The 12441-nt window shown below is 44.1% G+C and overlaps 1 protein-coding gene across 23 annotated transcripts in view; it reads left to right on the top strand.

Moving 5' to 3' along the window:
- Nucleotides 1-12441, top strand: part of DISC1 (DISC1 scaffold protein) — a 371616-nt gene that overhangs the window by 132434 nt on the left and 226741 nt on the right. For 16 of the 23 annotated variants that reach the window (XR_013530016.1, XR_013530020.1, XR_013530019.1 and 13 more), the window contains one exon: nt 105-340. The exons of 4 other annotated variants lie outside the window; for them this stretch is intronic. Coding sequence is in view for 12 of the 19 variants with exons in the window: in XM_054248127.2 (XP_054104102.1) it covers nt 105-340 (236 nt within the window). In the remaining 7 variants the exon portion in view is untranslated. Of the gene's footprint in view, nt 1-104; nt 341-6675; nt 12397-12441 lie in introns of those variants that run through there. 3 more of the 23 variants (XR_013530021.1, XM_054248131.2, XM_078357330.1) reach the window with 1 other exon arrangement.

The following is a 12441-nucleotide window of genomic DNA, read 5'->3' as shown; positions in this document are numbered from 1 at the left end:
TCTGGTGCATATGGCCAATTCTCATTTAAATGAGTCATTATCCTCAGAGCAGTTTGCCATGAGCAAGGTTAATTTGTAAAATCTGGTCTCCACATTGTCTACAGAAAGAAATCGAAGCTCTCCAAGCAAGAATGTCTGTGCTGGAAGCCAAAGATCAACAGCTGAGAAGGGAAATCATGGAGCAAGAGCAGCAACTCCGGTGGCAGGGCTGTGACCTGACCCCGCTGGTGGGCCGGCTGTCCCTGGGTCAGCTGCAGGAGGTCAGCAAGGCCTTGCGGGACACCCTGGCCTCAGCCGGTCAGATTCCCTTCCATGCAGAGCCACCAGAAACCATAAGGAGGTACTGGTGATTCCCTAACTGATTTTGGGTTGATCACCTCTTTGACCTGTTCATTGGAATGATTTTGTCTGCTGTCTTTCTTCTCTAAACATTTCCCGAGCGGTCTGTATTTTTCAGTGGAAGCACCATTAGTGTTTCGGGTGGGAAAATTCTTCACTGTATAGGGCAGTCCTGAGCATTGCAAGTTATTTCACATCCTGGCCACTCAACCCACTAAATGCTCCTCCCCATTCCAATATGCACCCTCCCCATTTGCAAACACCCTCAAGGAACCCTCTCTCCCTTTGAGAACTGCTGGAGTTCAGTTGGTTAGAGATCCTGATGCAAACTTTTGCTGAGGACGATCATCTGGGGACGGGTGAACTATGCCTCTCACCAAGGGAGGAGATGAGCCATTGAGAGAGGGACACCCAATGACAAAGTTTCCATCTGGAAGAATGGATTATTATTGTTATTAGTAGCTAAAACGTATTAGGTGCTTATCATGTAACAGGCACTGTGATAAGCTGACTCTACGAGTTACTTCCGTTGTTAGGGTGACAAAAAAAAGTTTAAGAAGGTTACAATTTGCCCAAAGTCATAATTAATAAGAGAGAAAAGTGATACTTACACTCCTATTCATTAATTCTGAAGCCTAGTCTTCTCTATGGAGAAGAGAACCTCCCCTGTATTCTGTATCATGGAATATCTATAAGATACACGTCTACTTTTTGCCCTTCATTTTTTTTTTTTTTAACAGACAGGGTCTTGTTTTGTTGCCCAGGCTGGAGCACAGTGGCACAATCATGGCTCACTGTAGCCTCAAATTCCTGGGTTTAAGTGATCCTGTCTGCCTCAGCCTCTGGAGTAGCTGAGACCACAGGCTTGAGCCTCCACATATGGCTATTTTTTTTAAAGGTTTTTTTTTTTTGCAGAAATGAAGTTGCTCTATGTTGCCCATGCTGCTCTTGAACTCCTGGGCTCAAGTGATCCTCCCTGCCTCAGCCTCTGGAGGAGCTGGGACCACAGGCTTGGGCCACCACCAGCTGGCTATTTTTTTGTTTTTATTTTTTTTTTGTAGAGATAAAGTCTTTCTATGTTACCCAGGTTGCTTTTGAACTCCTGGGCTCAAGTGATTCTCCTGCCTTAGCCTCCTGAAGTGCTGGGATTACAGGTTTTAGCCACTGCACCCAGCCTTTCTTGTCCTTCACGAGCTCATACTCTTATTTCTGAGACAGACAGACTCACACTTAGACATATTGGACAGAAAAGTCAGTTCGCACCCAAATGGATCTGCAGATGAGCAGGAGGGACGGCACGTGCTACATGGGTAGAGCCAGGAGTGGGAGCAATGGTCAGCGCGGCTACTGTGCTGAAGAAAAGACTTCCTACAACTCACCACCTATAGTGTCTGAGAATACGGACTCTGCTTCTTGATTGTCTGGGGTTGAAGGCTGACTCCTTACTCAACCCCTTATTGGCTGATTTGAGGGAAGGGGTGATGATAATGATTCCTACCTTTTAGTGCTATTACATGGATGAACCGAGTAAATACATAGAAAACTCCAGCAGAGCCTGGAAGGTAGTAAGCACTTTTTTATGCTTCTAGTTGCTGTCTTTACAATGGAAATTTCAGTCTCCTGAAGGCCTTCAAACTGCCCGTCCAAATGTATCTTAGTGTACTTAGTGAATGACTCTTCTGTCTTCCACGTGTATTTTTTTTTTTTTTTTTTTGAGATGGAGTTTCGCTCTTGTTACCCAGGCTGGAGTGCAATGGCGCGATCTCGGCTCACCGCAACCTCCGCCTCCTGGGTTCAGGCAATTCTCCTGCCTCAGCCTCCCAAGTAGCTGAGATTACAGGCATGCACCACCGTGCCCAGCTAATTTTTTGTATTTTTAGTAGAGATGGGGTTTCACCATGTTGACCAGGATGGTCTCGATCTGTTGACCTCATGATCCACCCGCCTCGGCCTCCCAAAGTGCTGGGATTACAGGCTTGAGCCACCGCGCCCGGCCAACTTCCACGTGTATTACATTCTGTCCAGTCTATAAAAGCAAGCAGCACATGCTATTCTAGGGAGCTACTTTAGATCTCCTCCCATTCCCCTTCTATCCTGAATATTTCCAGGCAGAATTCGAAACCCATGGCTCATGCCCATGGATAAGGGGAAGGGATTTGGACTGTTGCCGGTTTTCATCCAAATGAAACAGGTCCCTTGAATACAGCCTTGTTCTCTCCCACCTGCACTTTCAGAGCCATTCTCAAGCGATTGCCTTGGGGTGGGGGGTAGGCTGTTATGTTATTCTCACTTTGCAAGCGAGGAAACAAAAACTCAGAAAGTTTCCCTGGTGATGTAGCTAGTAAGAGACCATCTTGTTTATAACTATGGCTGTCTTTGGGCCTGAATCTATCAAAGATGGTTTCCTTCTAGAGAGCCAAGGAAGCTACTTCTATGACTACTTCTCTTTCCTCATCTAAAATTAGGAGCTCCACAATACATACGGTTGGCTGGTAGAACTGGGCCCAGGACTTGGTCTGGTTTTCTGCCCATGTCCTCTGGCTTGCCTTTTCCTCAGGATGAGTCACAGAGAAGGCTCAGGACGAATGTGTGACTTTTACTCAGTAATCCGGTGCTCTGGTCAATTGGATAAGCTTTTGAGAGGCATTTCAAAAGTTGTAGCTTTCTGATTTTATGATGATGTTAGGGAAATAATATATGAGGCTGGTCTTGAACATGGGGCACTGCTGTCTGTGGGGTCCTCTGGGGAGAATCTATCATTCTCCAATTCAAATATTCCCACTGAGGTTACAGAGGTCAGGTCAAGAATAGGCTGCCATGTTTTTGGGCTGAGGTGACTATAGGAAAAGGTCTTTCTGAAACCATGAAGCCTTCATTTAGGAGGAGATCTTGGAAATGGAAGGATGAGGTTGGGAGCAATGGCTCACACCTGTAATCCTGGCACTTTGGGAGGCCAAGGGGGGAAGATTGCTTGAGCCCAGGAATATGAGACCAAGTTTCTACAAAAATAAAAAAATAAAGTAAAAAAATCAGCCGGGCGTGATCGAGAGCACTTATAGTCCTAGCTACTCAGGAGGCAGAGGCAGGAAGGTTGCTTGAGCCCAAGAGTTTGAGGTTACAGTGAGCTATGATTGTGCCACTGTAGTCCAGCCAGGGCAACAGAGCAAGACCCTATCTCAAAGACAAAAAAAGGCATATAAGGACGAAGAGTTGCATGGGAGGGTAGGAATAAACCAGAGCAATAAAAAGGTTTAAAAAATCTGGACAATTGAATGACTAGTTCATAACATGACCTTTGGAACACTCATGGTGAGCAGAGGCCATCAGCACCAACTGGGGTTTTGTGCAGCTAGAGTGTGGCCACCCTGAGACATCCTCATTATCTGGGTGATGCTCAAGAGGTGACCCTGCGTATCAGTATAATTTACTTTGAGGTGCAGGGAGGTACCACCCCATCGGGAGGGCATTTGGGGCTGTGTAGGTGCATGCTCTGATTGGTCAGCTTCCCTTCTTCCACCGTAGGGAGGTGAGGCATCAGACTGCTCCCTGCCATAACCATCAGCTGGAAAAACCCATCATCCATATGTGGGCTTTCCATTTGAGAAGGAAGAGATGTGTTTTCCAAGCTGATAGGCTGCAGCATGGATCTGCAGAAACAGAACATTTGAAAGAAGCCAGTGGAAAGCCAGGTGGTTTAACACATCAGAGAGATTGCTTGGTCCAGTATTTTTAACTAATTGGACATGATCTTGTTAATCTAATTTTTGCTATGAAGTATTGGTTGTCTTTTAGAAAATGCTGACTTAGGGAGAATATCCTGTAGGTATATTCAGCAAAATGAACCCATCTTATATACATCAATGAGAATAGGCTCTTCTTAGGCCAGATGGAGAGAGCCAGACAAATTGTGAAATAGGAAAATATTGAAGTCTTATAAAGAGAAGTTGTAAATACTAGTATTGTCACAAAACCTGGAGAAACAGATCACTCAACATCATGACTGTTACCGTCATGGATTGTTATCAGCTACAAACCCAGGGTGCCGTCTGTTTTTGATTTACTCAACTTTCTAACATGCAGTTGTAAAGGGAAGGACATGCTTTGTTCTCTGGACAACTACCCATGAACTTGAAAAGAAACTTCCTAATAGCACATGACATTTCTGGATGTATCACTGAGGGAGACTCACGTGCTTGCATGGAGGCCATGATTTCTGACTGTAGCTTGTTGGGAACCCCCTGGCCAATGTCAGAGATGGGTTGAAAGTAGAGGGAATGTGCTGGGGTCAAGGACACCCCATGATTTTTGGTTTGGGTGTGATAATAGAAACCAAAGAAACCCTTTGAATTTTCCAATATCTGTGTTCTGGATCAAATAATTTAGCAGGAGGAGATGAAGTGTTATCATCCCAGAGACATCATAGCTGCCTTTTGAGTAGAGCCAACAAAAATGGTTTTCTTCCAGTGAACAAAAGGAGAATCCTTTTTGAGCGCTGGAGAATCAGGAGCTCCACAGTATGGAAGCTGACAGAGCAGGGGTGCGTGAAAGGACAGGAACCACTTAAAAGATGTGTTCATTTGAGTTTCTCTCATCCCTGGGATTCCAACCCCTCCACTTTAAAGTAAGCTCCTTATTTTCTCCTGCAAGTCTTCCTTTGATGTGAGGATCTTAGGACTGCTTTTCTCCAGTGAGCTTGGTTGTCTTCCCACATGAAACCCATCGTCCTTGGTCCGCCCACGCTGACTCCACTCCCATTCTCTGTAATGGGATTGTGATGTGGTGGTGGGGGAGGGAGGAGAGGGAAAAGATGTGGGGACACAGGGAGGAGGTGACGTTGTCCAGGGTTTTCTGTGGATCACGGTCCCTCCATGTGTGGCGTGAGGTTCCATCTATTTATTTGGTGTAAATTGAGGAGAATGGTGATTTGCGGCTCATCTCTCTCCAGGGCCATTAGCTCAGCCTTCCCTGGCTTGTTGGTTTTCTGTGTCTGGAAAACCAGGGGAGGGCAGCCTGTGACCTCGTGTAGCATGCATATGGCTGACTGCAAAGTGAGGGAGGAATAATTATTGTAATAACCACCGTGATGACGTGGAGGGCTGCCTAGGATGCTTTCTAATGTTCTTTAGAAATGCTTGGCTGGCTTGTATTCATCTGGGTTGAGTTCTTCATTCCTCAGCTCCTGGGATTTTTTATGCTTCACGTGAAATGTGTTCTGGCAGCTCATGCATGAATTGTCTCTGGTTGTGCGTTTGGAAGAAACATGTCACATCTTTTTACAAACCATTGTTGTGAAACAAATTTAACCCCTGGTTACAGGCAGTCTGGTGAGTCTCGGTTGGAGAATCTGGGAGTCTCCCAGCAGGGCTGGGCTGGGGAGGCTGGTGGGTGGAGAGGAGCCAGGCCTGTGGTACCGCCTCTACCCCCAACCACTAGCTGAACTGCCTGGGCTCCCTGGCCAGGAACACTGATTATGCAGGGTGCTGCAGGCACCCTCATCACACCTGTGCTCAGCTCCACAACACGCAGTCTTTTGCTGATGTCAGGCCTCCTTGCAAGTGAGATTTGAAATAATGCAATTCACCAGCTCACAACTGAATGGGAAAAAAATCAATAGTTCGGCTTTCCCCTCAGAAACATATCTTAATAGAGCAAGGAGACAGCGAAACAGCAAGTCCTGAGCTGGAAGACTGATCCTGAATCTAGGATGGTGGTAGAGATTCTCATAGAGGATTGCGGGGAGGCAGCTGTGTGGGAGGGGTCCCATTTATGCTCTTGCCCCGGGGGTAGTGTGAGGTAGCTGCCAAATTGGAATAATGCGACACTGCAGAGAAAATCCCTGCAGCACAACAGCAGCCTCCAAGCTGCTTTTCCATTCGCGGGGATTGTTCTTTAATCTCCACTTCTGGGCTCTTTCTCTATCCTCTGACTTTGCCTTCTACCTGATTGGTTTGCCAAGACAATGGCTTTATGGTACTGAGAGCATTATAAATCATCTGGAGAAAGAGAGCTTTGCCTTTTTCCAGGAAATTCTGATTTCCCCCCCCCCCCACACTTTTTTTTTTGGTAAGGACTTTTTTTTTCCTTTTTTAGAGATGGGGGTTTCCCTCTGCCCCCCAGGCTGGAGTGCAGTGGTATGATCATGGTTCATTGCAACCTTTTACTCCTGAGCTCAAGGGATTCTTCTGCCTCAGCCTTCCAACTAGCTAGGATTATAGGTGCATGTCACCATGCCCAGCTAATTTTTAAATTTTTTGTAGAGATGGGGAGGTCTTGCTGTGTTGCCAGGTTGGTCTTGAACTCCTGGCCTCAAGTGTTCTTTCTTTTTTTTTGAGACAGAGTTTCGCTCCTGTTACCCAGGCTGGAGTGCAATGGCGCGATCTCGGCTCACCACAACCTCCGCCTCCTGGGTTCAAGCAATTCTCCTGCCTCAGCCTCCCGAGTAGCTGGGACTACAGGATACGCCACTATGCTCAGCTAAGTTTTGTATTTTTAGTAGAGATGGGGTTTCAGCATGTTGAACAGGATGGTCTCGATCTCTTGACCTAGTGATCCACCTGCCTTGGCCTCAAGTGCTGGGATTATAGGTGTGAGCCACCGCACCCGGCTCAAGTGTTCTTTCTTCCTCAGCCTCCTGGGTCACTGGGATTACAGGTCCCCCCCCACCGCCAACCCCCTTTTAAAATAAAGTAGACATCTTGCTTTTCCCAGGGAGTCATAAGGCAGATAAATATTTGCCAAGGCAGCGAATGCAGTGAGACAGAAGTGTGTGAGCCATGTGGCCAGGAGCGTGCCTGGAGTTAGGCTGTCCTGCACAGGAGGGTGCCTGGAGTTAGGCTGTCCTGCATAGGTGACATCTACAGTGCTCAGGACCTCCCTGCAGGTGTGCCCTCTCCACTCATATTTATCCTGTCTATCCTTCTTATATTGGTGATGATGCTCATACACTAATTTTAAAATCTCTATTATTTACAAACTGTCATACTTGCTTACAATAACCCTGTAAGGTTTCCTAGCCAATATGTTTTTATGCCCATTTTGCAGATGAGGCTGCAGAGGGTCCAAGTTTACACAGCCCTAAAAGCACTGCCCTCATAGCTTTGGCCAGTTTTTAATGCGGAAGGAATGAGACAGTTGACACTGATGGCTTGGGAGAGACCAGGCCTTGCACAGAGTGCTTACTCAAGCAATGTGAAGTAGTCCAGCCCAGCAGAGCAGGGGTCTGTGGGCCCAAGGAAAACAGAATGGATGGTGCTCCAGGCCAGGGATGGTTGTCTCTGTGCATCTGGTGTTGCCTGATTGGATTGGAGCCAAGGGCTATCTGAAAATAGGCGGCCTGGGGAGAACAAAGAGGCAACTGTCTCAAGTCAGAGAGGTCTGTCAGAAATTCCAAAGAAAGAAATGTGAGAGGAAAAGAAACTGGAAAGCAGGGCCCCACCCCAGGGCTAGAGGAATTGGTATTAAGCATCTGTGAAAAGAGAGTTTGAACGGGATGATGTGGAAGGTCCCTTCTGGTTCTACAGTACCTTGCACTTTAGAATTTTATGAAATAAGTTAAAATAAACCTCCTAAAAACCCCTCGTCATTCTATTCCAAGGAGCTCCATGTTAAGTTCCTCTTTGAAGTACCCTGGGCAGGCTGTAACCGTCCACAGGCCACGGTGCTCTAGCTGGCACTTTTCTAAGGGCGGGTCCCTAGAGCATGGACCTGAGCAAAGCCTGCACTGCAGCCGCTGCTGCTGCTGCACAGAGCTCAGGCCTTGCCTCGCCATTGTGTATCCTCTTGTTTCTTCTGGAAAGTTGTCATTACAGGCAGTGTGAAAGGTTTACTAAACTATAATCTGGTAAAGGAGGAAGAAGGTTGGAAAACAAGGAAGAGATTTGAAAATCACCCCTATCTGGGTACGGATGCTGCTCACCAGGAAATATAGGTTTCCAAGAAAACAGGACCTCGATTTCCAGTTTCATTGCGTTGTAAATTAAAAATGAAATCCTAAGCGCCCAGCCACTGAACGGATTCCCTCTTGGACAAGGAGACCCCAGAGACTCCATACAAACTGAGTTTCCAGCCCCGATGGGCCGGGAGGTTGGATTTGCCTTGTTATAATCTCTCCCTTTTGTAGCTTAATACAACAACTGACCAGCATCAGTGCTAAAATGAGATCATAAGAACGGACAGAACAGACTCTTAGTGGCAATAAGATACCAAATAATGACCAGGATGGTCTCGATCTCTTGACCTCGTAATCCACCTGCCTCGGCCTCCCAAAGTGCTGGGATTACAGGCTTGAGCCACCACGCCATTGCACTCCAGCCTGGGCAAAAAGAGCGAAACTCTGTCTCAAAAAAAAAAAAAAAAAGATACCAAATAATGAATAAGAACTAAGATCATGCCAGGCAAGGATAAGTCACACACTCCTGCACCTAAAGCAAAACAAATATGTAAAATAAATCTTATTATTTCAACTGAAAAAAAAATAGTTAACTACCTTCTATCTGCCACCAGGGTTTTCTTTTTCTTTGGCAGCTAAACAAGCACTGGCCTTGAGCTGAGCTATATTAAAGCCACGGCAGTCCTTCCACTGCCAGATGCTGACTGACTGACTCCCTGTTCCACCAGCCATAACTGCAGCTTTCATTAGAAGAAATACTGATTTCAGTAACTTTCTTCTGATATGAAGACCAGCCGTGGATTGCTTCTGGCCTATTTACAGAGACTCTTGAATGCCTTTGCGTTCTGAAAAGACCTTTTACATAGAGGGCCTAATTGTAATTAACACATGTAAATGTTATGTCTCCACTCCAAGGTTGTATGTAACATGTGTGCTTATTCAGTATGCATGCATTAGGACCACCTTCATGAATATTCATGAATCATGCTGTAACCTATTGAATATATATACTTGTCAACTTATTCTGCTTAAATTCCTGTCTTACCTGTTCCCTCCCTTAAAGTGTCTGATAATGGCTTCTGCCGGAGGCTATGCTTCCCAGGCTGTTAGGATGGCAACCTTGGAGGCTGTGACCCCTTATAAGAAACAAACTCCTTTCTAAATTGATAAATTGTGTGATTTTCAGGTTAACAGACTATTTGAGAAACTCAAGGGAGGAATTCTATTTTACCTGCAGATTAAAAAAAAGACTTTATTTGTGCTACAGTAAGATTTATAATGATTTTTGAATAACTTAGAACAAAGGAGGGTGAAAAAGTGGATAGGTATTTTATAATGTTGTATTTTAATATTTTACAATTCTCTGTGTTTGTTTCCTTTAAGAAGTTTACAACATAAGTCTATTATTCTTAGTATTATTATCATTTAAGTAGCTCTTTGGAGGCTTGTGATTTGTAGATTCATCCATTTCTCTTTTATATAAATTAGGCATTAGATGAATTATTTTCGACTGCAGCCCCATGGATTATCAAAGATGGGGGATAGTCATCTTAAAATGATTATAGCTAGGACCTATATTGATTATAGCTAGGACCTATATTGCAGCTGCAAGTCAACTCTCAGAAACATGAAAGCATGTGTCCTGTTTTAAGTCTTTCTCCTAGTCAATTTCAATTTTTAGTTTCCATTATTATCACCTTGAGAACTGTTCTGTACTTAATTTCTTCATAATTTACATTTCTTCTACAATCTTCTGTTCCCTTCATCAAATTCTCTTATTCTCTCCTTTTTGTGAGTTGTATGTTACTATTCCTTGCTTTAACTTTTCAGATATTAATTTAGTATGTCAGGCTAAACTCTTCTTCAGACTGTGAGCTGAAACTCTGGGAGAAGTGAGGAAGTTTTGAAATCTTTCAGCAGAAGGTAATTTAGCTCTGCTCAGAAAGACCCTTCTCCAGTGACTGCTGGGAATATCCCCAGGTTGGAAATGCCAGCTCTTTGCTTGCTGAGAATTTAATCAGTCAAGAGCACATCTTTTTCAAGCTGTGGAAGGGTGATTAATCGACCCTGTGCTGATGGCTAGGCTGCTGGGATGACCCAAACCAAAGCCGGACAGAACCTCAAGATTTCCTGTAGCTGCTTTCAGGGAGGTGCTGTCTTTTATTTAGAGATCGTTGTTAAGCATTCATCTTGACTTCCACTGTCATTACCGTTTTATACTTCCGCTTTGGCAAATTTCCTTAGCTTCCTCTTTGAGTTATATTGATATTGGTGTTTGAATTCCTTATTCAGTTACTTTTTTAGTCAACTGGATTTTTTTCCTACTGTTCATTCATTTTGTTCACCAGTGGTCTATTTTTGCATTTTTTAATCCAATAAAGTGTGTCCATCTTTAGTTTACCCACAGAAACGTTTTAGGAAATGAAATCGACAATATTCCCTGATTTAGGAATCTGGCTGATCTGCTGCTTTGTCAACAGATTTTGAGACACGCTTGAGAGAAATGTAAGGTTAAAACTGTCTCTGCAAACTTGAGCTGCACATATGCTTATTCTTAGCCAGACATCAGTTAATTAAAGATAAATCAGAAAAGCAGAATAGACCCAAAGCAGAAAGTACAATCTTTTTTAGCAAACTTCATAGTTATGGAAAGTATAAATGCTTAGAAATTTAGGAGAAGCAACATATATTTTTAAAATTACTATTAAATATAAAGGCAAGTGAATGGGCACAGTGGCTCATGTCTATAATCCCAGGACTTTGGGAGGCCAAGGTGGGAGGATCACTTGAGGTCAGGAGTTTGAGACCAACCTGGCCAACATGGCAAAACCCCATCTCTACCAAAAAAAATTACAAAAGTTAGCCCTGTGTGGTGGTGTGTCTGTGTAGTTCCAGCTACTCAGGAGGCTGAGGTGGGAGAGTCACTTGAACCCGTAGGTGGAGGTTGCAGTGAGCAGAGATTGTGCCACTACACTCCAGCCTGGGTGACAAAAAAATAAATAAATAAATTCAAGCAGTTCTGAGTATTTATTTAAAAACTCACTTGTTCCCATGGGAGCAACTAGACATGACTTATTAAATAATAAGAATTAAGGGAGGGCAGTGATCAAAACGGAAATGTGAAGCTGCCTTTGGATCACTTAGCAGCATACACCTGGATGTGGTATTCTTTTCCCCTTAGATCAAATTGTAGTGCTCAATGGGTTGAACTCACAAGAGTTTTTGGGGGGTGGGGGTGGGAGAAAGCTCTAGAGCTCAAGTACGAAAATCTTGTTTGAACATTTAAATACATCATGGTTATGAGAATAGTGGAAAATGTGGAGCTGACTTGGTTACCAGTTTCCAAAAAATAAGAGACCGGTAATTTATTTCCTTATTGTTAAAAAGAATCATTAACTCCTGAGAAAGGGGTAGAGAGGAGAATGGTTATGATCTGAACATCAGCCTGTTCATATTTCTGATTCCTGTTCTCATTTCTTCATTATTAAACCACCCAAATCTCCTACAGACAAATGTCTATAAGTCAAAATTTTTTTGGCACATGAATTATCGTTTCAGTTTGGAAGAAGATTGTTTGAAGCAATGAGAAAGATCTGGTTGAATTAACACTTGGAGTATTTGGATAAGCCAAATACCAAGTTAATCAGTTAAAAATAAAGCTGTGATTTTTTTTTATGAAACTGGACTTAGATGCAAGCTGTGTTGCTGTAATGTCAGGGAGAGCTTCCCAGTAGGCATGGGGACCCGCAAGAGATGGCACGGGGTGTGGTTGTGAATGCAAGTGTGTCCTACCTTGTGCATACCTGCCAATTTAGAAAGTTCAGTAAATCCAGCAAATTCACTATTAGGGCTTACTCCTTTCCTCTGCTCATTGCCTTCGAATCAGCACCTCAGTAACAGAAAATCTTTTCCAAGAAAAGATTGAAATCCTTATGTTCATTTTTTTCTCTCTCTATCTTCCTCCGTTATCCCTTGTGATATGAGTTACATGGATGTATCTTATTGAAAAGAGTTTATGGTCTTATAAAATGTGACAGCGGCTGGGCGCAGTAGCTCACATCTGTAATCCCAGCACTTTGGGAGGCCGAGGGAGGTGGATCATGAGGTCAGCAGTTTGACACCAGCCTGACCAACATGGTGAAACCCCATCTCTACTAAAAATACAAAAATTAGCTGTGTGTGGTGTCATGCACCTGTAATCCCAGCTACTGTAA

This window comes from Callithrix jacchus, chromosome 19 (assembly GCF_049354715.1).
Source record: "Callithrix jacchus isolate 240 chromosome 19, calJac240_pri, whole genome shotgun sequence".
In the NCBI taxonomy this organism is placed as follows: Eukaryota; Metazoa; Chordata; class Mammalia; order Primates; family Cebidae; genus Callithrix; species Callithrix jacchus.
Note: the sequence above shows the minus strand (reverse complement) of the source record. Positions and strands in the feature narration are given on the sequence as shown.